The 24,200-nt window shown below is 54.2% G+C and overlaps 1 protein-coding gene across 1 annotated transcript in view; it reads right to left on the bottom strand.

Moving 5' to 3' along the window:
- Nucleotides 1–24,200, bottom strand: part of WDR1 (WD repeat domain 1) — a 41,467-nt gene that overhangs the window by 6,223 nt on the left and 11,044 nt on the right. The window contains exons 3-12 of the mRNA XM_003800180.3: nucleotides 21,381–21,471; nucleotides 16,556–16,703; nucleotides 16,155–16,335; nucleotides 8,277–8,354; nucleotides 7,969–8,049; nucleotides 7,434–7,667; nucleotides 5,819–5,906; nucleotides 4,354–4,510; nucleotides 2,358–2,445; nucleotides 379–489 (exon numbers count right to left, since the gene is read on the bottom strand). Of these exons, the coding sequence (XP_003800228.1) occupies nucleotides 379–489; nucleotides 2,358–2,445; nucleotides 4,354–4,510; nucleotides 5,819–5,906; nucleotides 7,434–7,667; nucleotides 7,969–8,049; nucleotides 8,277–8,354; nucleotides 16,155–16,335; nucleotides 16,556–16,703; nucleotides 21,381–21,471 (1,257 nt within the window). The remainder of the gene's footprint in view (nucleotides 1–378; nucleotides 490–2,357; nucleotides 2,446–4,353; nucleotides 4,511–5,818; nucleotides 5,907–7,433; nucleotides 7,668–7,968; nucleotides 8,050–8,276; nucleotides 8,355–16,154; nucleotides 16,336–16,555; nucleotides 16,704–21,380; nucleotides 21,472–24,200) is intronic.

The raw sequence follows: 24,200 nt of genomic DNA, 5'->3' as shown, positions 1-24,200 counted from the left end.
GGTGCTCTCTACCTCACTGCCTGGGGCAGGGCATTGGGGTCCTGAGACTGGGGGTGCCTCAGCCACCGCACCTGGCTCAGCCAGTGGTTGGTACGAGGAAAATGCTCACTGATGGTCCAGCAATAAGGACTGCAGTGCAGACCCTCGCCAGGGCTCACTCCCAGGCCCTGCCTGACCCGGTGCTCCATGGGACAGGAGGGCTGGCACACCTCTGCCCCAGCTTCTCAGAGCCTGTGGCCAGCCAGCCAGCCAGGGCAAGGCCCTACTCTGGGCAGTGGGAGGCAGCTGAGCTGCACACTGGGCTCCTCTACCCCAGATTGTCCCCAAATCATAGCCACATACAAGGGCAGAGGGTGTAGGGAAGGGAAAGGGCCTCACCGTGCCCCCAACAGCTACTGTTTCTCCGCCAGGGTGCACCGCCACAACTTCAGGCTCATAGCCAGGGCTGTCGATGCTGAAGCACTTCTTCTGATCCTTCAGCAGGACAACCTGCGGATGGGCACATGGCGGACAGTCAGAGCAGTGCGGCCCTAAACTTGCCACAGGCCAGTGGAGCTTCAAGCCACTCACCCCCAGGCTCAGCCTCGACCTCTGAGCTACACCAGCAGGGCAGGGCTGTGACAGGTAGGCTCTGGACAGTGAGAACCTCAATAAACACTACTGTCACCATCCTCATCATCACCACAGCTCCTGCTACAGCACTGACTTCCTGGAAAGTGACCGCACTGAGTTCTTCCCATCACACCAGGAGCACGATACACAGACTCTGCTCAATAGTGAGAAATGATTCTCAAGCAACAGTGGACGTAACGATGACATGACCCATGCCAGGTGCTGGCTTCTCAGGCCGCAAGAAAGAGCTCTTGGTCATCAGTGTGTACGTGACAGCCTGGGGACAGTGCAGGTACCCAGGTGATAGAGACGCTGGGACTGCCGCATCCAGGAGGCACCTTGCTCCCCACCCGAGCTGACCAACCCTGCGGGTGGGGAGTGGCTGGAAGACAGCTGTCCACTGCCTGGGGCCAAAGCTGCTTCTCTTCCATAGCCTGAACCCACTGTGGAGCTTCCTGATCTAAAATCCCAGGCCCCATTCAGCACTCCATGGCCCCTGGGTAACAGGGAGCTGTGCAAAATACCCTCACCTGGAGTGGGGGTGATAGATGCCCCCAGAGGGCCAGGTGAGCAATAGCAGAGCACAGAAAACGCACACACATGCACATTCCAGGGTTCCTGGGACCTCACAGACCTGTCCCCTGGCACGGTGCAGCACGGCCAGGGACTCACTGACCTCCCAGTGGCAGTACCAGCAGAACCCTACCTGAGGGTCCTGGTGTGACTCTCAGGGCAGGGACAACTTCTCCTGACAGCAACTTTAGGCCTGAGACATGGAATTCTGCTTGAGGTCCACAGCATATAGAGGTCCAGAGGCCAGGTGCAGACACCAAGGCTAGAGGAGCCTGGTGGTGTGGAGAGGAACCGCTGCCAACCTTCCAGAACCCTGTTTCTGGCCTTGCTCCCATACCCTAAGGCCCCTGTGTGTGCATTCCTTTGTGCCTCTCTGGCCAGCCAAGCTGTCTAGAGTAATTGCTTGGCAGGGAGCTCTTGTTATCTAGGACACACAGCAGTTAAGTTCACAGGACTGAGCAGGGGCAGGAGGATCCGGAATGGCATCTGTCTTTAGCAGGGCTTGTCACCTGTGCCGACAGGGACTCAGGTGCACCTGCCTTCCCCAGCTGACATGCTGGGATGCCCAGGTCCACTGACGGATGTTTGCCACAGAGCAGAGTTCTCTAAAAAGTGGGTCAGGTTTGGATCTCAGTTGAGAGCGCTTTGCTCCAGAAATTCCAAAAGTAAAGGCGTGCAGGTGACCTCCCTTTGTGGATGAGAACTCAGACTATGAAGTCAGAAAAACTACACCCCATTCTGGCCCGGGTGGCACCCTGTGTGGGAATGCTCCGGGAACCCCAGACTGCTCTGAACACACCCTCCCAATTTGTGAGAGGAACTTAAGACAGTGTGAGTCTGTTGGAGACGAGAACATTGAAGCTCAGAGAGGGCAAGGTTCATGCCTCAAGTTGCACACTCTAGTTCAGCAGGGCTGGGACCTGAGCATGAACCAAGACAGACTCACTTCAGGAGTCTCTTGCAGCTCTAGGGGCAATGGGCACATAGTGAGATCTGCTGCTCAGACAAATCCAAACTCTGGTCCAGAACTCATCTGTCTGTGTGGCGGGAGGGACCATGCGGCACAGATGGTGGCTGAAGCAGCTGCCAATCACGAGTGGGGTTCAGAAACTCGGCAGTGTGCAGCCACGGACTCCGTCTGATTGCACAAAGGCGTCCAGTTTCAAACTAACCTGCCCGATGCACACGACCACAGTGTAGCCCCCAGGGCCAACAGCAACACACTTCGGCTGAACGTCCAGCTTCACGACTCCTTGTCCACTGTTGGAGAGAAGGGGAAACACATTACTTTAGCATGTCAGCAGCTCAGCGTGGGCACTCACACCTACTCACTGCAAAACCAGGGCAATTCAGCTATTGAGAAGAGAAGCCTACTGTAACTTCACTGAAGGAGGAAATGGCTAATGTATAAGGGGGAGAGCAGTGGTGGGGGCTGGGTGTGGGAGAATATGGGGAGCAGTGGTGAAGGGCAGCTTCCACCCTGTGCATCTGTGACAGACACCCACCTCCACTGTTCTGCCCAGTGTGGCTTTTGCACCTACATGTCGGCTAAAGACGGGAACTTCCTAGGCACATAAGAATTGAGTTCTGCTTCCCCCTGCAGGGTTTTTTTTTTTTTAAGATAAGAGTCTTGCTTTCTTGCCCCTGGTAGGGTACTGTGGCATTACAGGTCACAGCAACTCTTGAGCTCAAGCAATCCTCTTGCCTTAGCCTTCCAAGTAGCTGGCACTATAGGTGCCCGCCACAACACCCAAGCTGTTTTTTAGAGATGGGGTCTTGCTCTGGCTCAGACTGGTCTCCAATTCCTGAACCCAAGTGATCCACCCACCTCGGCCTTCTGGAGTGGCAGGATTACAGGTATGAGCCACCTCACCCAACTGGGGGGCTGACTTTTTAAGAATTTATTACCTTTAACTGGTAAAAATCATGTGTTATCTTTTGCCTTGCCTAATGCTATCAAAATTCATCCTAATAAAATCAGTACATGGGCTTGGCGCCTATAGCTCAACTGGCTAAGGCGCCAGCCACGTACACCTAAGGTGGTGGGTTCGAATCCCCAGCCCGGACTCGCCAAAACAACAATGACAGCTGCAACCAAAAAATAGCCGGGCATTGTGGCGGGCGCCTGTGGTCCCAGCTACTTGGGAGGCGGAAGCAGGAGACTCGCTTGAGCCCAGGAGTTGGAGGTTGCTGTGAGCTGTAATGCCACGGCACTCTACCCAGGGGGACAGCTTGAGGCTCTGTCTCAAAAAAAAAAAATAAATAAATAAATCAGTACATGCACAGAACCCTCTTGAAAACTGTAAGTCAAGGAAACATCTATGTAACTAGGCCAACCTTGGAGTCCCCAAGTCTCCCTGGGGGCTGGGTACATTAAGTGCACGGCTGATGTGGTCAGGGAAGACCTTCATAGGGACATGTTAAGAGCAGGATGGCCATGGGCGGTAGAAAGAGGACTAGGGCCCAGACTCCTGGGTCCTCTGCAACTTCCTGGGAGGCTCAACTGACTCTCAAGATGCTGGGCCAGTCAGGCGAGTGGGGCCTGTCCCACAAGCACCACGTGTCTATCATGATGGGTGCCAGCCTACATGATCCTCCCAAAGATGACACACCCTGGGGCCTGGGTCTCCCAGGGAAGACCTGAGCCAGGCAAGATAAGAAGTCCTGCTGGCGTCTACACATGAGTGGCCATTCTGGGGACAGTGGCAGGTAAAAACCTCTAAGAGACCAGGAACACATACCCCTCTCTCCCCTTGTCCCCTGCACTCAGAGCTCTGACCACTCAGAACAGCTGTTCTCCTAGCTCCAGCTCAGCCATGTGCCTGCTTCACCCCTGGGCAGCAGGAGGATGCACCCTCATTCCAAGCACCTGTCCTGTGCCAGGCCCCTTTCAGTGCCTGCTCTGACCTTCAAACGCTCTGAGGCAGGTGACACTGTACCTGAAAGATAGGGCTGTCCCCACTACTGCCAGCATAGTCTACACCTGGTCATATGTATAGGTCAAGGCATGACCCACATCACCTGGAGTCTGCAGCTCAGCATGTGGTTCAGGGCCTGACAAAAGGTGGATAATGCTCAGGGAAAGAAATGTGATGAGCAGCTGAGACACGACCAGCACAGTCGCTGCTGCCCGCACAGGCTCCATGGGGTCTGCAGTTCAGCTCTCACCTGTAGTCACGCAGCATGAGGTTGGTGTACCGCACGGTGTCATCCATGCTGCAGCTGACCAGCTGCCCAGACTCGTCCACAGTCATTCTGGACACCTGATTCGTGTGGCCTTTCCCAGCAAAGGAGTCGTTTTCCCCTGTCTCTGAGTCCCAGTAATGTGGGGTGAGGGTTAAGAAAAAGCCCGGCCTCCAGGACTGTAGTATCTGTCCCCATAGGAGGCCAATCCAGCCCTAGTCCCCGGCAGCCCAGAAATCCCAGCCAGTTGACGGGGGCACTGGGCCTCAGGGGCTGCTTCAGAATGTCCACATCTGGAAATTCAGATGAGTGGTTAAGCCAGCAAGATGGCTCCACTGCGTCCATGGGCTACTTTAAACTCCAAGCGCCAAATCAGGAACAGTCACACTAAGTCTCCTGTAACAGTGTCACACATGGCTAAGTTACCAGAGCCCACAGCCAACTGACCTGCAGCGGTGAGCACTGTCCTCAGAGTACACAGCCTGGGAGGAGTCCCTTCTCACTGGGGTCTGGTGTGACTGAGTCAGCGCCCACTTCGGCTTTTCTGTAACCTGCTACTAAGCACACGGCCACGGGCAGGAGGCTGCTGCACCTGCTGCATGTCCTCCAGCCGAGACCCTGGGCAGCTGCACCCTTAGGGAGGTCTATGGATGCTGAGCCCAGGCGCTCAGTACAGTGTAGCATAGGGACAGACTGTCATTTCAAATGCAGGTTTCTGTCCCCTCTTGGGAGCTAGCAGCTTGTTCCACTGTGGAAGGAGCTGTCGGGAGCTGTGTTCACTACACTAGGACTCAGTCAGGAGCAGCAAGGGGCAGACCTCAGGGGCCTCGAGGAGATGACGTGTGTGTGGCGACTGCTCAGCTCCAGCAGGCAAATCCTGGGGCCTTTTCTCCCACCAACTGTGACAGCCTCTAGCAGGATGAAGCCCTCTCCTACCTCACTCTTTATGTGCCCTACAGGAAAACACGACAGAAACACTCAGATTAGGGAGAAACCAGAGGCCTCACTTACAGAAACCCCAGATGGGGGCTTGCTGGGTCACACCCATCTCCAGGGAACCTCATCCCAGGAACTCCAGCCCCAGTTCTGATGATGACAAGCTATGTGACCTTGGGAATGGTTTTAGTTTTCCCATTTTTAAAGCAAGGGAACTCTACTAGAGAGTGTCCAAATCCTTCTGAATTCAAAGAACCAATGCCTCCCCTAGGATGAGGGTGGCACTAACTGTCACTTCCAAGAAGGGAAGCAGCCCAAGTTCAGACAGGTGAACCAAGAGGTGTGGAGCTGCTGGGCCCCATGGGCGGACATGACACACCTGAGGCCACACTGGTCAAGGGAATGCAGCTGTGGCTAGAGCCACCTGGTTGGCCTGGTCTCTGGCACTATAGGAATAAGAAAGTCCCCTCTCCTGCCAGTAGCTCTGGAGCCAGCTCTGTGCATCAAAGGATATTGATGTGTCCGTCATGGCTCCCAGAGTAGATGTAGGACTTGCCGCCGTTTTTGTGTACCGTCAGACACTGGATTGATTTACTGTGACCCTGTGGAGGGGAAATGCAGGCTGAGGACACAAGGCCCTGCCTCTCTACCTGTCAGCTGGCTTCTGCCCAATGGGCCCCTGGGTGAGGGAGGGGAAAGAAGCCCCTCTGCACACTCAGTGCAGGTGCACCAAAGCCCTCAGAACTAGCTGCCTGAACACACACTCCCAAGCCACCACCAGCCCCCCCAGTGCCTGATGCCTGACAGAGCCCTACCCTTCACGTCCTTCCCTCCAAGACACCCAACTAACCCCGTGAGCTCAGACATGGATCTGAGTCACACACTCAATCTGTGCAGAACACTGATGCACCAGCCAATTTCATGGTGTCCTAAGGGAAGACACTGTGCAGCCACTTGCATGGAGCACAGCAGCCACCAGGGGCAGCCCGGGGGGCCTCAGAGCTGGCAAGAGGCTGCTGAGGGCCCTGGCTCTCTCCCATCTAGACCTCACCCTGAGCCATCTGAGGACACCCCAACATCCCGAACGCCACTGCAGGGACAATAGACCTGGCTGTAGACAGGACTCGTCTACAGCCAGACATCTGCGTCAAGAGGGAGGTGTTCACCCTCCTCCACAGCTGCTCCCAGGGAACTGGGCAGGTGGCTTCCCCACCAGTTTCCCTCTGTTCTTTATCAGCCATGCTTGACTGCCAGTTGGCACAGTCTGAGCTCAGGGCTTTTCCCTAGGAACTTTCCAAGCATTCTGTGGTATCCCCTGTATTGCCACAATATGGCATTTATCTGCAGAGAAGGGTACACACAGTTCTCCACAGGATGGGAGAACTAGGGACTGACACAGCAGAAATGGAGAACATCACCCACGTCCCAAGCAGAGGTACTGAGCTGCTGTCCTATCTCTTTCCAGCACAGTATTTGACCCAGCCTGCTGTTCACAGTGTGGGCCTCGCGGGGACGGCAGGAACTCACCCTGCCTGCTGGACCAACCAGCACTCAGCTCTCAGCTGTCCACAAGGGTCCCCGATGAGAGGCCTGGGGTGCTTAACAAGCTGGTCCTCAGCTCAGGGAGCTCAGCTCCAACTGCCCTGGGACCATCCAGAGAGGGACTGGCCAGGCAGCAAGCTCATTTTAGAGCTCCCAAGTGGTTCCAACAAATAACCAGGGCCAAGAACCGCTAGTCCACCCCGACTGCAGCCCAGCATCAGCACCAAAGGCTGTGTAACTCACACAGGTGTGGCAGGAGGACTGGGATGTGACAGCCATAAAAGCCCACAAGGTCTCCTGCAGCACCTGGCCCCTGGCAGTTGGCAACAAGGCCATCAGCAGCAGACACACAGTCTTTCTGCACTCCCTGTCCACCAACAGACAGGGAGTCCTGCGCGCGGACATCTGGAGCCCACGGGAAACTTTCTGAGCAGAGGAAGGCAGCTGACAGGATGTGCATGCTGTCTCACCATCCTACTTGGAGGCCCTCAGAGTAGCGATGGTCTCCAGCTTCCCCTGGGCCCCTCCAGATCCCCCGTCCTTGCTGGACAGCTCATCTTTCCCTACTGCCCCAAAGCAGGCCTCACCTTGATGACCCGCAGTGGCTTGCTAGGATTGTTTTTGTCCAGATAGTTGATGTACCCAGACAGGGATATGCTAAGCAGGTGGTCCTTTTGCCACAGGCAGCCCAGCTGCTGGTCCAGCACAGTGGAGCCCATGGGGAAAGTGCTGACAACAGAGTTCATGCTGACGTCCCAAATCTTGGAAGTTTTATCTCCAGAAGCAGAAAGCAGATGGGTGCTATCAGGACTCCAACTAATCTATTCAAATAAAAACCATGTGTCACAGGCCAGAGAACTTCGGAGTGTGAAGAGACCCCAGAAAGCAATCTGTCTACCACCCTCACTTCTAAGCAGGACAAGGCAGAAGCCAGGGAGGGGGTGAGACGTGTCCCAGAAAAGACACCTGGTCCTGGGTCTCCTATCCTGGCTGCTGGCTTCTCCAGCCAACTCACTGCGACCCTGCAGCTCCGCCCTTTCAGTCCCTTGTCCCAGCTGTCTAACTTCAGAATGAGCACAGAGGGTTGAACCCCAGCCCCATTAAGGAGACAGTCATACTCACAGCATAAATCCCTCCATCGTGGGCCTTGCTTCCTCCCAGAGCACACACCTTCTCCCCCGACTTCCCGTCATAGATATATATCTTCCAAGAAATAAAAACATGCGTGGGTCACGTGTGTGTGAGTACCCTCAGCAGTGAGCGTGCCACTTCTCCACTGATTGGCTCTGAAACACATGTGCTGTCACACTGAGCTCCCAGTGCCATTTAAAAGCAGAGATGAGTCTACTGGGCTGTGACAACACATCCTGGGACACACCTAAGTTCCAAGAGGTAGGAACTGCCACCCGCAGGCCCGCCCCAGCCCGTACCTGGCCGTCAGCACTGGCTGTGGCAAATCTGTTCCCGTCGGGAGAGAATCGCACACAGTTGACAAAGCGGCTGTGGTCCTGCGGGAAAGCAGACAGTTACCCACCCCCTTCAGCTTTGGCTGCCATGACACTGTGAACCGCTATCCACAGGAACACTACAGCACTTCAGAGAAAAGCTCCAGGCAGCCCCTCACATGGGCTCTATTCCAGCCTCCCAGCCCTAACAGCCTCCCCGGCCTTCCTGGGAGGTGAGTGCATCCCAGCCAAGGCAGATATCCTCTAACTTAGCCTCCCCCTCCCAATCCCTCTGCTGGGCACAGAGAGCTCCAACCTTATCCTCGAAGAATCTACCAAAGGAGTAACTGACTTTTCAATAAATCATGGCTGTGACCTTCATCAGGAGCATGAGTCTGAGTGGCCAAGGAAAAATGACCTCGGAGGGCAGAGTGCCTTACCTGAGTAAGTGAATTCACCCCTTCCTCAACCAACAGGACTTTCCAGTCAGAGGGAGACCCTCCAAATGCCCACCACAATGCTGCCTCTACAGCAACCACCCCCTATATGCCACTGACCCCACCAGCAAACAGTGCTGATGACCAACTCTCCCTGAATAAGGAGAGTGGCCTCTGTGGACAGGAAAACTGCAGGAAAGGCCATGAGCCCATGGCCCTCCCCTAATCAAGTTACTAACTTGATTTTACAGCATGAGCCACTAGTGTGCAGGGAACCAACCACATGTGACTGTGCAATGTCTTGGGCTGAACTGTGATCCTGACCCTGGGTACCTGTGGATGGAACCTTACTTAGGAATAGGTCTTTGCAGAAGTCATCAAGATGAGGTCACTACAGCGGGCCCTAAATCCAACAGGACCAGTATCCACATAAGATGAGGGAATTTGGACACAGGTACAGACACAGGGGTGAAGTTACGGCAGAGACTGGAATGACGCTCACCAAAGAAGCACTAAGGGCTATCAGAATCTGGGGAAGACTTGGTCATGGGCTTCTGGCTTCTAGACTGAGGCAATAAACTTCTGACGTTTAGGCCACCCAGCCTGTGGTGCTTTGTTGAGACAGCTCCCGCCAACGACACATGCAGCAGGCACTATCTGCAGGGCTTGGATAACAACCCTTCAAGTAAACTACAGGACTTGCTGACGATAAGCAGGTCCAAGAAGAGCAGTCATGTGCCCAAGGGGCCCCGCCCACAGGCAGGGAAACTGAGGTACCCATAAACCCCCATCAGGGAGCAGCAGAGACAGAGTCCTTGCAGTCCTGCAAGCAGGAGAGACTGACTCGCCCCAGAGCTCTGCACACAGTGCTCTAAGCTGCCCCCTCACTGACTCCCCAGCCCAGACCTCCTCCCCGGCCCCTCCTCAGGCTGCTGCCAAATGCCTTCAGGGCCGGGTGCAGGCAGGGCCTGGGTCCTGAGCTGAACCCAGATCTCCCCTGTCACTGACCCATGTTTTCATTAAGATGAGGAAAGCTTGAGAAATCAAATATCTTGGCAATGTGGAGTCCTGGTAATTACCTGTTTGAGATTTACTGAGGGCAACCACAATCCCCCACCCCAGAGGACGAGCGACTGTCCTTCCTGCCCATTTCAGTGAGTGCTGTCACAGGACTGCAGAGCTCATTCCCTGGGCAGTGGCCACCTCCCACGAGGCTGGGGATAGAAGCACTGAGCTGTCTCAGGCTGAGCCCCCATGAACTCTGGTTTGCGACAGAGGGAAGGGTGGCTGCCCCAGCTGCAGGCTGGTGGGCTCCTGGCCTGCCCAGTCTCAGGTCACTGTGAGGCCCCCCCAAGCTGATGGACAGGGTCAGCACAGTCCCCGAGTCGTGCACTTCCAGCTCCTCCTGCACGCCTGCCCGGCTCCTATGGCTCCCCTCCTTCGCATGGCTGCGCTACACACTCTGCACACTCTCACACTTGTGGGCGTGTGGAGGTAGAGGGATCACGCTGACTGGTGGGGAACCAACTCTCCACACTGGGATCTCAGGCTGAAGACACATCACCTCACTTTACCCTTCACGGGGCCAGAGAGCCTCCAGGCCAATCTGCCACAGGAAGAAGCAGGCAGATAGGCTGGTAACTCAAGCCACACTCTATGTAGGAATCTGGTTTCTTGTCCATAGCTCCATCTCAGCTGTGCTAGCTCTCGGATGCTGGGCAGGCCTGGGCGTGTTCTGGTTGGGAGCCAGCCCCAAGGTCAGATCCTTAACTCCTCAGGCTGCCCTCAGTCCCTCCGCCCCACCCCAGCCTTCAGAAGCCCCCTGCCCACACCACCCAGTTGTGTCTGAGCTCAACCACTGCAGAAAGGAACAGTTGGGGCACAGTCCGTGGTGGGAAGGTCTCATCCTCCAAGGCCACCTATGTGGAGACATGGCTGCAGCCACCACTCCTCTTTCTGGAAGAGGCTGAACAGCTCAGCTCTTAAATGACGTAACCAACTGCAGCTCAAATTCAAGACATCAGACCCAAACCTCAACTCTTGCTCAGCAGGCGCAGCCGATCCTCCTCCTCCTCCTCACCCCTGCCCTTGTCCTGGCTCTTCTGTCCTCAAGGCTGAGTTTCCTCAATGGTGAAACAGATGAGGGGGTGACATGCTGGGGCTGCCTTACCCCCAGGCCCCTCTGACTAAATGTGTCTATAACAGGAGGCCAAAAGACTTGGCCCCAAATTGAGCAGAGTAGCCCAAGCACAGGTCAGGACAGTGAGCGCTGCTTTCTCTTGCTATGTGCAGGGAACAGGCTACAAGCTGCAGCCTGTGGCTACACTCAGCCACCATTCAGTTCCAACTTGTAACAGATATCCATCTCACAGCCTCCCTGATGTGAGGATACTACATCCCTACTGAAGGCCCAGGTCCTGGAAGCTAGGAACTCCTGAGAAGCAACCTCAGTCTCTCTGTGGGACACCTCCAGCACCCACCTCTGCTGGCACCTCATGAAGAACCTGCCAGGGTGGTATCCTATGTTCCTCCCAGGAACCTGGGACTGCACAGGGAAGGGTGGAGGCCAGACAACTGGGTAGCAGGCACTGTGACTCAGAGTCCCAGGCTTCAGAACTTCTCCCTTTCACCCTTTCCTGCAACTCAAGCCAAGTGGCAAAATTCCAAATGAGCAAGAGACTGATGTCTGCTCCTGAAATAGCCCTTCAAAGGGACAGTGAAAGAAACAGCCCATTAAACCAAAAAAAAAAAAAAAAAAAGAGAGAGCGAGCGAGCTAAAAATAGCCCTTTCCACAGGGAAGCCAGGCCAGCGGACAAAGGAGGTTTGGTAACATCACTGGGAGTTCAGACTCAGCAGCTTCCTACAGATGCCTGACTCGGCCACCTCCGAAGCTGGACCTCCAAACCCAGCCCCACCCCAGCACAGCACAGGCCAGCCCTGGGGTGCACACCCAACACCCCTATGCCTGTTCACACCTGCTTGTCTTGCTTGCAATGTTCAGCCCCCAGCTGGACTGTGTCAGGGCAGCCCCTCCCCCGCCAAGGAATATACCCAAGGCCACATCAATGGGGTTCCGGTGGCCTGACCCCAGTAGGCACAAAACTGGTCAGCTCAAGGGCCCCCCCCCGCCAAAGACTCCTGTCCCCAGCAGATTCAGCTGACACTGTATGTAAGTGGACTACAGCCCCTGAACCAAAACAGTCCTGTGTCCAGCTGTGCTGTGCACCTGACCATGAGCCACTGGGCCCTTTCACCACCCACCCAGGACATCCATCACAGGAACACACCGCCTAAGACATACATCACAGGAACATGCTGGCATGATGGAATCCCACCAGTGTGGCGGGGCAGAGGCAGGGAGCCAGTTTAACTGCCCCACCAATCTTTTCAGGCCATGGTTGGACCCTCTAAGGGAAAAACTGAACCATCTTTATCCACAGAACACTAGTGCTAGAGGTAGAGCCCGTCTGGCCCAAAGCCCCCGTTTCAGAAGCTGTCTCCGGTGATCCTGGGGTTACCTCTCAGGTCACTCACCTCATCGGAAATATGGGTGGGTAGGGGGACTGAGGATAAGCTGGTACCCAGGCCTATTCTCCATCCCTACCCTACAGAAGCCTCATTCGGTCATTCAGGTTCAAGCAAAGACAAGCCCTAGTGAGGACACACAGGGGAGCCTGGCTAAAACTGAGCTGTGACTCTGTGTCAGAGGAGCTAGGAGCCCACCATGGACTCTTAAACAAAAAGAAAAATCGGCTCAGCGCCTATAGCTCAACTGGCTAAGGCGCCAGCCACGTACACCTAAGGTGGCGGGTTCGAATCCCCAGCCCGGACCCGCCAAACAACAATGACGGCTGCAACCAAAAAATAGCCGGGCGTTGTGGCGGGCGCCTATGGTCCCAGCTACTTGGGAGGCGGAGGCAGGAGACTCGCTTGAGCCCAGGAGTTGGAGGTTGCTGTGAGCTTTGATGCCACGGCACTCTACCCAGGGGGACAGCTTGAGGCTCTGTCTCAAAAAAAAAAAAAAAAAAAAAAAACAAAAAGAAAAATCATCATGAACCACAACCTTGGGCCAGCAAGGTGGAGGGTAGCTTACCCAACTTCATTTGATAAGGTCCTGCTTGTTTTTCTCGAAAAGGCTATTTGCATTTCTACTCAGGCCTAGCATGTTGAAGTTCAGAATATGATTTGCTCCTTTCAAGCTAGCTGCTCCAGCCCTCCCCTCTGGGCCCTCTCCTGCCCTGTTGACCTGGGAATCTCCAAGATAATACTGCCCATGGCTCTAGGCTCAGGGGAGGCGCCCAGGACCAGCCATGCTGCCCCTGGGAAGGGGTGGGTGCATATGCCACCACAGCTACTCACTCTCAGAGGAAGGTTCTAGCAGGCACAGGCTATCAGGGCTTAAGGGCTGGGGAAGAGGGAGGGCAGCCCTCCAAGGTGGTCAAGGAGCTGGGAATGAAAGATGTGGGGGAAAAAGAGCATTACCGTTCCGATTTCACAGAAGAACTTAATTTCCTCTAAAAAGAAAAATCCTGCTTTTGACTAATGAGAAGAACACACATGTGGTAAGATGCCAGCAGGAAGCTCTACCCCCAGCCCCACACACATCCCGACCTCCTCATGTACAATGTACCCACTGCTCCCTCCCCACCTGCCTCTGCAGAGATTCCCTCTGAATCTGGGGAAGCAGCCAGCTTGTTCCACAGCCTTAAACATGGATGCCAGAAGAGGGCAGGATCCAGACCTTGGTGGACAGGCAGCCCGCTGCTGCCCTGCATGACCACAGTATCCCTCGGGGTCTAAGGCTGAGGGCAGACATGCACAAACATCATCAACAACTTAGAACTGCGGTCCCCAACCCCTGGGCACAGATGGGTACTGGTCCGTGACCTGTTAGGAACCAAGCTGTACAGCAGGCAATGACCGGCAGGCAGGCTAGGAAGCTTCATCTGTACCTGCAGCCACTCCTCATCACTTGTGTCACTGTCTAGCCCACCTCCTGTCACATTAGTGGTGGCATCGGAGCCTCACAGGAGAACAAAGCCTGCTGTAAACTGCACACACAGGAACCTAGGTTGCGTGCTCCTTATGAGACTCTAAAGCAGTGGTTCTCAACCTTCCTAATGCTGTGAACCTTTCAACTAGTCCAAAGGGGTTACGACCCACAGGTCAAGAACCGCTGCTCTAAAGCCTGATGACCTGAGATGGAGATGTAATGTGCTTGAGTTTGAACCGTCCCCAAACCACTAACCCTCAGCTGCCATCCTGGTCCATGGAAACACTGCCTTCCATAACACTCGTCCTTACTGCCAAAAAGGTTGGGGACTACTGCCTTAGAAAGTATGTGGGCATGTCTGGGGTCCCTGAGAGCTCTCCCTATCCTTTGAGACACTAGGCCAACAGAGCCTGTAGCACTCTTTTCAGATGGACTCCCACACACACCCTTGTGAACACATGGATGTCTGCTGGCATCGCTTCCTGTCTCCCCACAACCATGGGCTCAGTCAAAGGCCCATAGGTACAACTCCCCCGAAGTCCAGGCCAGGCCAGCTCAGCATCAGGCTTCCACCCAGCGCCTCTGACCCTTTCGCTCTCTCCCAGGTCCTCAGACAGAACACACACTGGTACTCATCCAAGGGAGGACCAGCTAGGAAAACTTTACACACAGACCTGCACTCCTGGACTAGGGCTGTGGGGTGGACTGTTCTGAGATGAGAAAGGAAAAGGAAAGAGAAAGAACATTCTGGCCTGAGCCAACACACAGAATGACATAGTGGTACAGAGTACAGGCTTGAGCCCAGTGCCTGGGCAATGACCCCAGCTCAGCTTAACGCCAGTGAGCAGCTCCATGCCTGTTTTAACCCCTATCCGTCAAGTGCAAAGGATCCCTCACAGGGCAGGGAAAAAGAGTACTTGCCACCACCCACCCCACAGCCCAGATTAAGGCTAAATGAGACCAAACAGGATGTGAAGGGTGGGGGACACTGGGATGGCAGCACTGGAAACAAGTCAGGGTGCTGTCTCCTCCTCCCGGTCAGGTGTCCCGCTGACCTAGCACAACTCACCTCTGTCCCATGGCACCTCCACCCGCCACCTTGCACAGCCTTCTATAAAGCTCTCAAAATAGCCAGGTCTCCACTACTTGCCAATAAGGCAGTGGAGAGGCCACTGGGGCAGCATCTGAGAACTACAGACTATCTGGAAAAGACCCTGGGGCTGAGTACACTGCTGGCCACAAGACTCCTCACTCACACGCTGCCCTCCAGGCCCTGTCCAGCCTGAGGCTCTAGGGATGAAACAAGCCCCTTTCCCTTCCAGCAGAGACTCCCTCCTATGCCCTAAGCTAAGACCTGCCTCTGGGAACTCTGCCACCTTGTGCTCCTGCCTGCTACTTATAAGTCACTGCATCAAGTCACAGTGTACCATACTCCCCAGTGAGCCCTTGTAAGGACCTGCTCTCATCTGCTCTCTGTGAGGCAGACACTTGGACCACTGACGCTCCTGGTCAACCCCCAGATTCAGCCTCCTCCAGGGACATAACCACTCAGAGTCTGGCCTATGTGGTTCCATCCTTTCTTATCCAAGACAATGTGCACTAAGAGCCACTGGGAAAGCCAAGGTAGGCTCAGGACCACAGAATATGCTGGGATAGGCTGCTGGGCCTCTCCCCTGCCATGCCCTCACTCTGGCACCACTGAGGCAGGAAAGTGGCACCATGACTGCTCTGGACCCACTGGGGAGCTAGCTCCTAGGTAAAATTCAGTTAAAATCCTCAGAACCTGATGCCCTCACAAACCTCCATCTTGAAGACATGAAATTGGAGGCTGAGGTACTTGCCCAAAAGAGGGAGCACATACAGAGTGGGACAGAGACCCCTCCACTTATACCCAAAGCCTACCACGCTACAGCACTTTTTGGCATGGTTCTTCACAAAGCCCCTCTAATTCTTCTGATCATACATCACTTCACATATGTTGTCTCTGCCCAGCGGAGCCCCTAAGAGACTGACCCTAATGTCTTGCAAGCCCATTTTCCTTTTGCCACTGTGGTGGCTCAGATGACAGCAAGCTTAGTGGGTGTGAGGTGGACACAACCAAAGAGCCGTGGACATCACCTGGGGCTCCACAAGCTCCCCTTTCCAACAGGTATCTCCAGCTCAGAACATGTGTCTGGCTATACAATCTTCAGAGGCCCGACATGCAGCGTGGTCCTGGGATAGGGCTCCCCACAGGACCCTCCCATGTCCAGTCAAGACCCTAGGAAGATAAGGCCTGGACCACAGAGGCCTCCTTTCTGTGGATCTTCCCCCACCAGCCCACTATTGTCTACATGCTGTAGCACACATGACAGGCGCTTGACCTTTCTGCCATCACCATTTAAACAGGCCTCAATTCTGGGTCTCACATACAAATCACAAAAGTCACTTACACCGATTGTGAACTTGAACTTGAAAGGAGGTCCCTCAAAGAATGCAGCACAGTTATCATCACTTCCTGTTGTCAGTCTGTACGGCCTGCTCTGCTTGATGTCCACGCTGTTGATGACTTTGTTGTGTCCTGTAATCTCACCCACGGAAGAGCCACTATCCCACAGGAAGACAGCTCCAAACCTGGACCCAATGAGGAGTCAAAGGGGAAAATCAATCCCATGTGGTGAGGAGAATGTGCTGAGCTCCAGTGGGCCAAGAAGTGAATGCCAGCAGGGCCACTTGGGTCTTACAGGAACAGACGCAAAAGCACCACAGACATCCCTGCATCCCCCTCCCACCAGGGCATGGCACATGGAGGACAGGCCATAGGATGGGGCAGCACGCCACAACAGTGACTTACTTTTCCCGTCCTTCCCCGACCACTGCGATCCTCTTACTGTCTTCGGTCCATGCAATGTCTTTGATCTTCCCGGCAAAGGGCTGATACTCATACTTGAGCAGGTGCTCCTTCTGCGTCGTGTCCCAAATCCTCAGCTTCCCAGACACATCTGTGGGACATGACAGGCGTGGTGAGGGCCACATGTCACTGCTGCGCCAGGGCCACATGGTCACACACCCACTTGGAACCACCTCTAGTTTCCTGGACTTTTTGGAGGGAAACAATGCCTAGCCACTGTCACAGCCAAGCCTGCAGCCTCCATAAGAGCTACTACATGGGGTCTCTGCCATTTCACCAGAAATCACCTGGGGACAAACCCTGCTCAGGTGTCAGAGAAAGCACAGAACATGTGATGGCTGTGAAACAATTTAGCTCCGTCACTGCGTTTCTTTTCCTATAGGGGCACTGACTGCCTATGGGCCTTGGACACCTCTGCAAAAGTAACAATGCAAGTTAGGCCGGTCTCCCGGGTCACCACTGCCAGGGTGGTTATGTGGCTGGGGGGATGCTGGGCTTGGCCCGCAGCTCCCCATGTGGCTCCTTGGTGGCACTGCTAGGCATATCAGCAGCCTCACTGGTTACGGGGAACACTCCCCTCACAGGAAGCGCAGCGTGAGTAAAAGTCTTTTGAGAGACCTGCTAGGTGGGTGTGGTGAGGGGAGGAGACCCTATGCTGAACTCAACGCCAGCTCCGTTCTCTCTGGAGCGTGGGTGGCTGGCGGCTGCAATAAATAGAGTGACACCAGGGCCCCACCCCTCCCACACCACAATCTTGTCACTAGGTACCCACCCCCAGCCCCAACATACGCCTTCCAAATCAGCCCTGTGTCAGTATAAGGAAATGGGAATATGTCTGACAAATCCTTACAGCTTAGAACCTCAGTCAGGCTGCTAAAGCGGTGGGGGTGCTCAGCTTTTCCAGAGTACCCTACACCTACTCCAGCCAGCGGTACTGAAAATAGCATTTGCTTCATTGGTCAAGCCAGGGCCAGGGAGGGCAGCAGCCAAGAATTGGGTCTCAGGAGATGGTCCCAAGTTCAAGTCCGGCCTCTGCCCTGTCCAGGCTTTATAGGCCTCCCCAAGCCCCATGGCCATTTTGTTCTTCCCTCCAAGAGGGGGAAATAGCAGCCCCTTCAGATGTCTGCTGCTGGGCGCGAGTGTGAACACAGGCAGTCTGACTGTCCTCAGTACAGCTAACACTCGACATGCACCAGCCAGGCCTACCCATGAGTGAGCCAAAGTGCCCGAGACACTGCACTTAGGAGCAGACACAGAGCCCGAGCCTACACCAGGCCAGGCCCTGAGACTCAGAAGACACATGTGAAGACCTGTGATGCTCAGCTCAGCTGTGGGGACACACAAAAGACGTCGCCAAATCCATAGCAACAGCTCATACTAAGGGAGTCCCAGAGGGCCTGAGGTCCTCTGGCTGAGGTCCTGATGTGTGGCCAGAGATGAGTTCCAAAGAGCCAAACAGGTCATCGGGAAAGGAACAAGAAGAGGTTGGCAGCTTCAGAGGGGGAGTGTTTTGTGTGCAGAAAGGACAAGCACCCACGTGCGCACAACTCCCACGTCCACTCATGCACACACCCCTTACAAAGCCTCCAACACTGAGGCGCGCGGCCACTGTGCTCAGGCCCATCCAGGGCCCACGCTGCCCCATGGAGAAGACAATACTCCCAGGACAGGGCCCAGCCAGCCACTGTCTATCCCTGTCAGCACAGCCTCTGGTCCAGACCTGGCTCCCAGCCACCTCCCACCATCTTACCCACCAGACCATCAGCCCCCTCCACTGAGCCCTGCTGGGGCAGGAAAGAGACAGAGGGGCCCAGGGGATCTGGCACACTGGCCCTGATCTGATGAGGACAACGCTGCCTCTGTCACCAAATACTGACCAATGGCCTGCTGGGGGCAGAGCAGTTACCCTAACAGACCACAGCCAATTAGCAGGAAGCTCTCGAGAGCAGGCAGGCAATAAAAGCACACCTTCCAATTTGCGTCTGACAACAAGGAAGAAAAGCTTAGCAGTCAGGGACAGGGGAGGATGGAGAAGGCTCCCTTCCCTGCAAACTCTTGCTCACCACCAGGACGAGAGGCTGCACAGAGGAGTGGCTGTGCTCGGATGTCAGCACCACCCTGCGCACGGAGTGTGCCGAGCGGCTCAGCAAACCCAGGGGTGGAGCAGATGGGGTGGCAAGCGGGAAAGCCAGCCCTCCAGTCCCAGGGAGACCTCTGCTTCCCTGGGAGCTATGGGGCCTGGGCTTCCTTTGCTTAAGCAGCCTTCACCCTGAGCACAGAAGACCCTTCCTCCAGCAAGCCCGCTCTGGGTCTACAGCTAAATCAGACACCAACCACTCCCCACACCCTGAGAGCCACTGGGAACTACTGCCCGGGAACCAACGGAATGGGTGACAGGGGCAGGAATGGAACATCTCAGGAAAAAGGAGGACAGGGTCTGCCCCAAAATGATCCATGTACTCTGAGAACCCACTGGTGGGGTCGCAGGTTCCCAGAGGGCACAGCCTGCCTGTTGTGTGCAGTGCAGGAGGTTCCCAGGGGTGGAGCTCTTGCAGAAGGTTCAATCCTTCATCTGTTGTGGGTCAGTTTGACTGGCAGAATCTAAGGAGCCCAAAGAGGGCTGGGACCCTGCCTGGAAGTGAGTTCTGGGCTTCCAAAGGTACTAGGAGCCACCCACCTGGCTGGGACACAGGGCACTGGGCACAGGTACCAGGTAACCCACTTCCTGAGCTGCCCTCCTCCTCCTCCTTACATATCACTATTTTTAGCCCAACTCCATCTCAGCAGCAAACATTCCACTGTAACCCTTAACAGTCACTTCCCTCTATTCAAAGAAATGTATTGGAACCAGAAACATGCTCTCCACTGGAAAATATCCAGACCTGAGTGAGGCCGTAAACTCCCCCTGGTTCTTCCACCAAATCAGGGTGCTTTTAAAAAAAGGGAGTATCAGGCTGATGGCCATTTATTTATGGGGACCATCCTTTGGGTCAGTCTCCTGGATAGAGACAGCTTTCCAAGTGGATTCTGTGCTAGCACCTGAAGGCCTCTAATTTCTGTTTTGTTGGACCCCTCCTCTCCGGGACTCAGAAAAGGGTACACCTAGGCAGGAAAGCTCTCAGCTTTCCCCAGACACAGCAGGGAAGCTGGGCTGGGAGGGGCAGCGGCTCTGCCACCATCCTCTTCCCCTGAGAAGACACTGCTCAGAGCACCCACCTCTGTGTTAAACACAATTTAAAGACATTTAGGTCAAATCCTAGGGCTTTAAATGAAGAGATATTTTGCTGGCAAGCAAGGCCAGGGGAAAAAAATAAATCACAGAGCTAAAATAAAACATGGGATATAAATTACAGAGTTTTACAGATGAAGCTGGAGTCGACCTAAACACAAAAACCATTAAGTACCTTCTTCATGCCAGGCTCTGGGCCTAGCCCTGAGCATAAGCACAGCTGGCCTGCTGTCCCGGCTGTGTCAGTGCAGAAAGCTGAAAGCCGCAGTGTCAGCGACAGTGTGGTCACCCTGCAGCCAAGCAGTGCAAGAGCTGTACACACTGGGTCCTTCCAGCAGCGCAGCTCACAGGAAAAGAAACTAAAGGGAAGTTCTTCACCTAAGTCTACACGGCTAGGGAGGGGCTGCTATGGTTTTCAATGTGGGCCCCAAAAGATGGATCTGGAAATGCAACAGTGCTAGGAGTTGGCCCTAGTGAGAGGCCATCAGACCACAGGGCTCTGCCCTCATGAATAGTTTCCTGACCTTACCACGGGGGGGTGGGTCCTTATAAAAGAACAAGATCAGCCTCCTCTGGTACTCACCCTGCCTTTGCTCTTCAGCCACAGGATGACACAGCAAGAAGGCCCTCAGCAGATGATGGCCCTTCAGACCCCAACTCCCCCCCCCTCCCCGAACCATAAGCCAACTCATTATAAATCACCCAGTCCCTGCACTCTGTTGTGGCAGCCAAAGTCCAGGTCTCCCCAAACCCGGAAGCATGCCATCTCTCTTCTCAGATGTGCTCCCTTCAGGAATAGGCTTCTGGGCTCCTGCAAATCTTGCCCTCCCCTCCTGCCAGCCAGCTGGCTGTCTCAGCAGCTCCTCATGTGACGGAGACATTCTCCAGAGGCTGAGGTGCCCACACTAGGTCACTCACTTGGCCCTTCCTGGGGCTGGAGACAGGGCTCACAGCAAGGCAGTTGATAAGTATTAACTAAGCATATGAATGAAAGAGTAGGACGCTACCCTAACTCCCATGCCTCCTATCCTCATCTGCACAGACAAAGCTCTACTTCAGGGAGCTCAGTGAATAGAGCGCCTGCCAGTGAGAGGATCTTTCCCACTCTCCTCCACCCAGCTTCCTGCTGAGCCATACCAGGGCCCAGTCCACAAATAAACCACAAGCGTCAGCCCTGAGGCTGGCTTGTCAGGTACTGGCACAAGAGTGGAAGAGAAGAGTGACACAAAACCAAACTATAATTCAGCTATACATACAATAAGCTCCAATACATCACGTGGCCCCAAAGAAGGCCTCTGGGCAACCTCACAGGAGCCATTTCTGCCAACCTGAGGTAGAACCAACTGGAACACTTGAAACTAGAAAGTGTATTTCCTAAAAGTAGGACCAGTCCTGGAATGGGGACTCCACTGGCTTGTACTTCCCGTCAGCCCCAACTGAAGCCACGTATACTGATTCTCTCACCTCTCCACTAAGCTCTCCCCACCATGTTACCCCTCCAGCCAGGATCCCGGCTCAACCCTGGGCCCTGCCACATACCTCCAGAGGCGATGTAGAAGCCGCTGGGCGCGTACTTGGCCACCACCACCTGGTGGGCATGCTCCGTGTAGATGTCAGCCACGGCCGGGTTCTGCAGGGAGGGAGCCCAGAGTGAACAGAAGGAATGCTGCTGCAGCCAGGCTGCTTCCAGCTCTCCTAATCATGCATTTGGGGGAATAAATGACACATACACACAAACATCTTAGGTCGAAACCTTCACGGAGAAAACAGAAGTAACCTACCCGACTACCTATCTGTAGGTGATAGAGGTTTAGGTACTTTTAACTCTTTCTCTTTAGTCTATGATTACAGAATTTAGGATCATTTATTTCTTACCTGCTTTTCTGTACTTTCCATAACATGCAACAGATATGTACTTGTAAAACACACACAGTCGCCATAAAGTTCTATGTCTTACATCTGATCTTTATGGTCACCCTGTATATGAAGTGAAAGTTTGATTGAAAAAACCACCATGGGCCAGGCACAGTGGCTCATGCACTCTGGAAGGCCAAGGCGGGAAGATCCCTTGATCTACTTTTAAATTAGCAGGCACCTTCCTGGCTACTTAGGAGGCTGAGGCAGGACGATCACTTGAGCCCTGGAGTTTGAGGTTTCTGTGAGCTAGACTGATACCACACTCCTGCCTGGGTGACAAGGAAGAGCCTTTCTCAAGTAAAACAAAAACGAAAGTCCTGTGGTTCCAATTGTCCCCTACAGGTGGGCAGTGGGAGGCCACCAGTTGAGGCTGGTGTATCCCAACTGCCCCAGGCTGAGCACCCCCCAGGACCAGCTCTCCCCAGGGTGTCCATGGATGACTGAACTCCCCAAACAGTGCTGCTGGCTATGCCACACAGGGGCAGAGAGGGACGTGCAGCTGGAGCCCTCTTCGTCAAACACCTGGGTTTGGGAAGACAAGTCAATTCCCCACTCCCTTTTGCAGCCCAGGGAGACAAACACAGCCACACAGACGCAGAGCAGCTCTCGATGTGTCTCCACAGTCAGTTTCTCTCGAGAGGGAAAAAGACATAGCCATCTCATTTCCCTGATGCCTGCTGTGGGCTTACTATAAATCCAGCCCTCTTTGAAGAGGGAGGGTCTGGCTGGCTCAGACACATCTCACCTGATCCAGCCATCACCACTCAGCTCCTGTACCTCCAGCCCCCCTGACAAGAGCCCAGGGCTTGCACTATCCTCAGCCTCCAAGTTTCCAGAAACCAAACCCCAGCCCCTCCTGCCACCCTAAGCCAGCGACACCTACACTGCCTACTGGTGCTTACCTGGTCACTAGGACCACCTAAAGTGACACTCCCTCATGTCAGTCTGAAGATGGCTCCTCTACCTGGATCCGGGCTGTCCCTCTGTGCCTCCAAAGCAACTGACACGTCCCAGCACAGTCCCCACCAGCCTTGTCCCTCTCCCCCAACTTTCCTGTGACAGCTTACGGTGACATTCATCCCTTTAGACATCACAACACTTAGCACAGGATCCTCAAACTACAGCCTGTGGGCCACATGCAGCCTGCCTAGGACGTTTATCCAGCCTGCTGGGCATTTTTGCCACTGCTGCCTGTCCTGCTTAGCAGCCAACGCGTCCTGGGGCCTGCAGTCCAGCCCTCCAAGGGTCTGAAGGACAGTGAACTGCTCCCCCCCATTTAAAAAGTTTGAGGACCCCTGACTTAGCAAATAATAAATGCTCAATAAAAACTTTGGGAAGGAAAAATATTATACATAGTCCCTCCCTCTCTCATCTCTAAGACTTAACATTTAGCATTACGTGACGCAGTAGGTACTTGTGATAGGTAACATTTAGAATAAACATCTGCCAATGAAATTAGAAAGTTATCAAGAGGCTTGGCACCCGTAGCTCAGTGGTTAAGGCACCAGCCACACACACTGGGGCTGGCAGAACCCAGCCCAGGCCTGCTAAACAACGACAACTACAACAAAAAAATAGCCAGGTATTGTTGCAGGAGCCTATAGTCCCAGTTACTTGGGAGGCTAAGGCAAGAGAATCACTTGAGCCCAAGAGTTTGAGGTTGCTGTGAGCTATAATGCCATGGCACTCTACTGAGGGTGACACAGCGAGACTTCATTGCAAAAAAAAAAAGAGAAAGTAATCAAGATTCTGAGCATCTATCCAAAGATATTACAAATGGCAAATAAACACAAGAAACGGTGCTAAGAAATGAAATCAAAACTACAATGAGATGCCATTCCACACCCACCGGCACTGATATAATTAACAGACTGATGTCACCAATGGTGACAAGGCTGGGGATTCTGCCTTGCTCATACACTGCTGGTAGAAATGCAAAATGATACAGCTGGAAAATAGCCTAGCAGGTTATTTATAAAGTTAAACATACACTCACCACATACAATACCAGCAACCTCACTGCTATGTATCCCCCAGGAGAAATGACAGCCCCAAACTGAAAATACATATATGTCCCTGAACAGGTGAACAGAGAAATTATCCGTGACACATCTGTTCAGCCCTACAAAGGGACAAACTACAAATGCCCTCAACACAGGGAGGAACCACAGAAGCCTGTGTTGAGTGAAGTCCAGGCAGAAGGAGCCTACACATTGCATGGTTCCCTTCACACCAGAGGAGTTCAAGAAGAGGCAAACGCAATGACAAAAAGTGGATCAGCAGTTACAGAAGGAGGCACTGAGGCATCTTCTGGAGGGAGGGGTTCTGTGCCGGGACTGGGGTGGTGGTTATGGGACTACAGATCATATAAGAATTAGGACCCGTGGCTCGGCGCCTGTGGCTCAAGCGGCTAAGGCGCCAGCCACATACACCTAAGGTGGC

This window comes from Otolemur garnettii, unplaced genomic scaffold, assembly GCF_000181295.1.
Source record: "Otolemur garnettii isolate 467f Iridium unplaced genomic scaffold, OtoGar3 scaffold00171, whole genome shotgun sequence".
Lineage (NCBI taxonomy): Eukaryota > Metazoa > Chordata > Mammalia > Primates > Galagidae > Otolemur > Otolemur garnettii.
The sequence above is the reverse complement of the archived record's forward strand: the minus strand, read 5'-3'. Positions and strand labels throughout refer to the sequence as shown.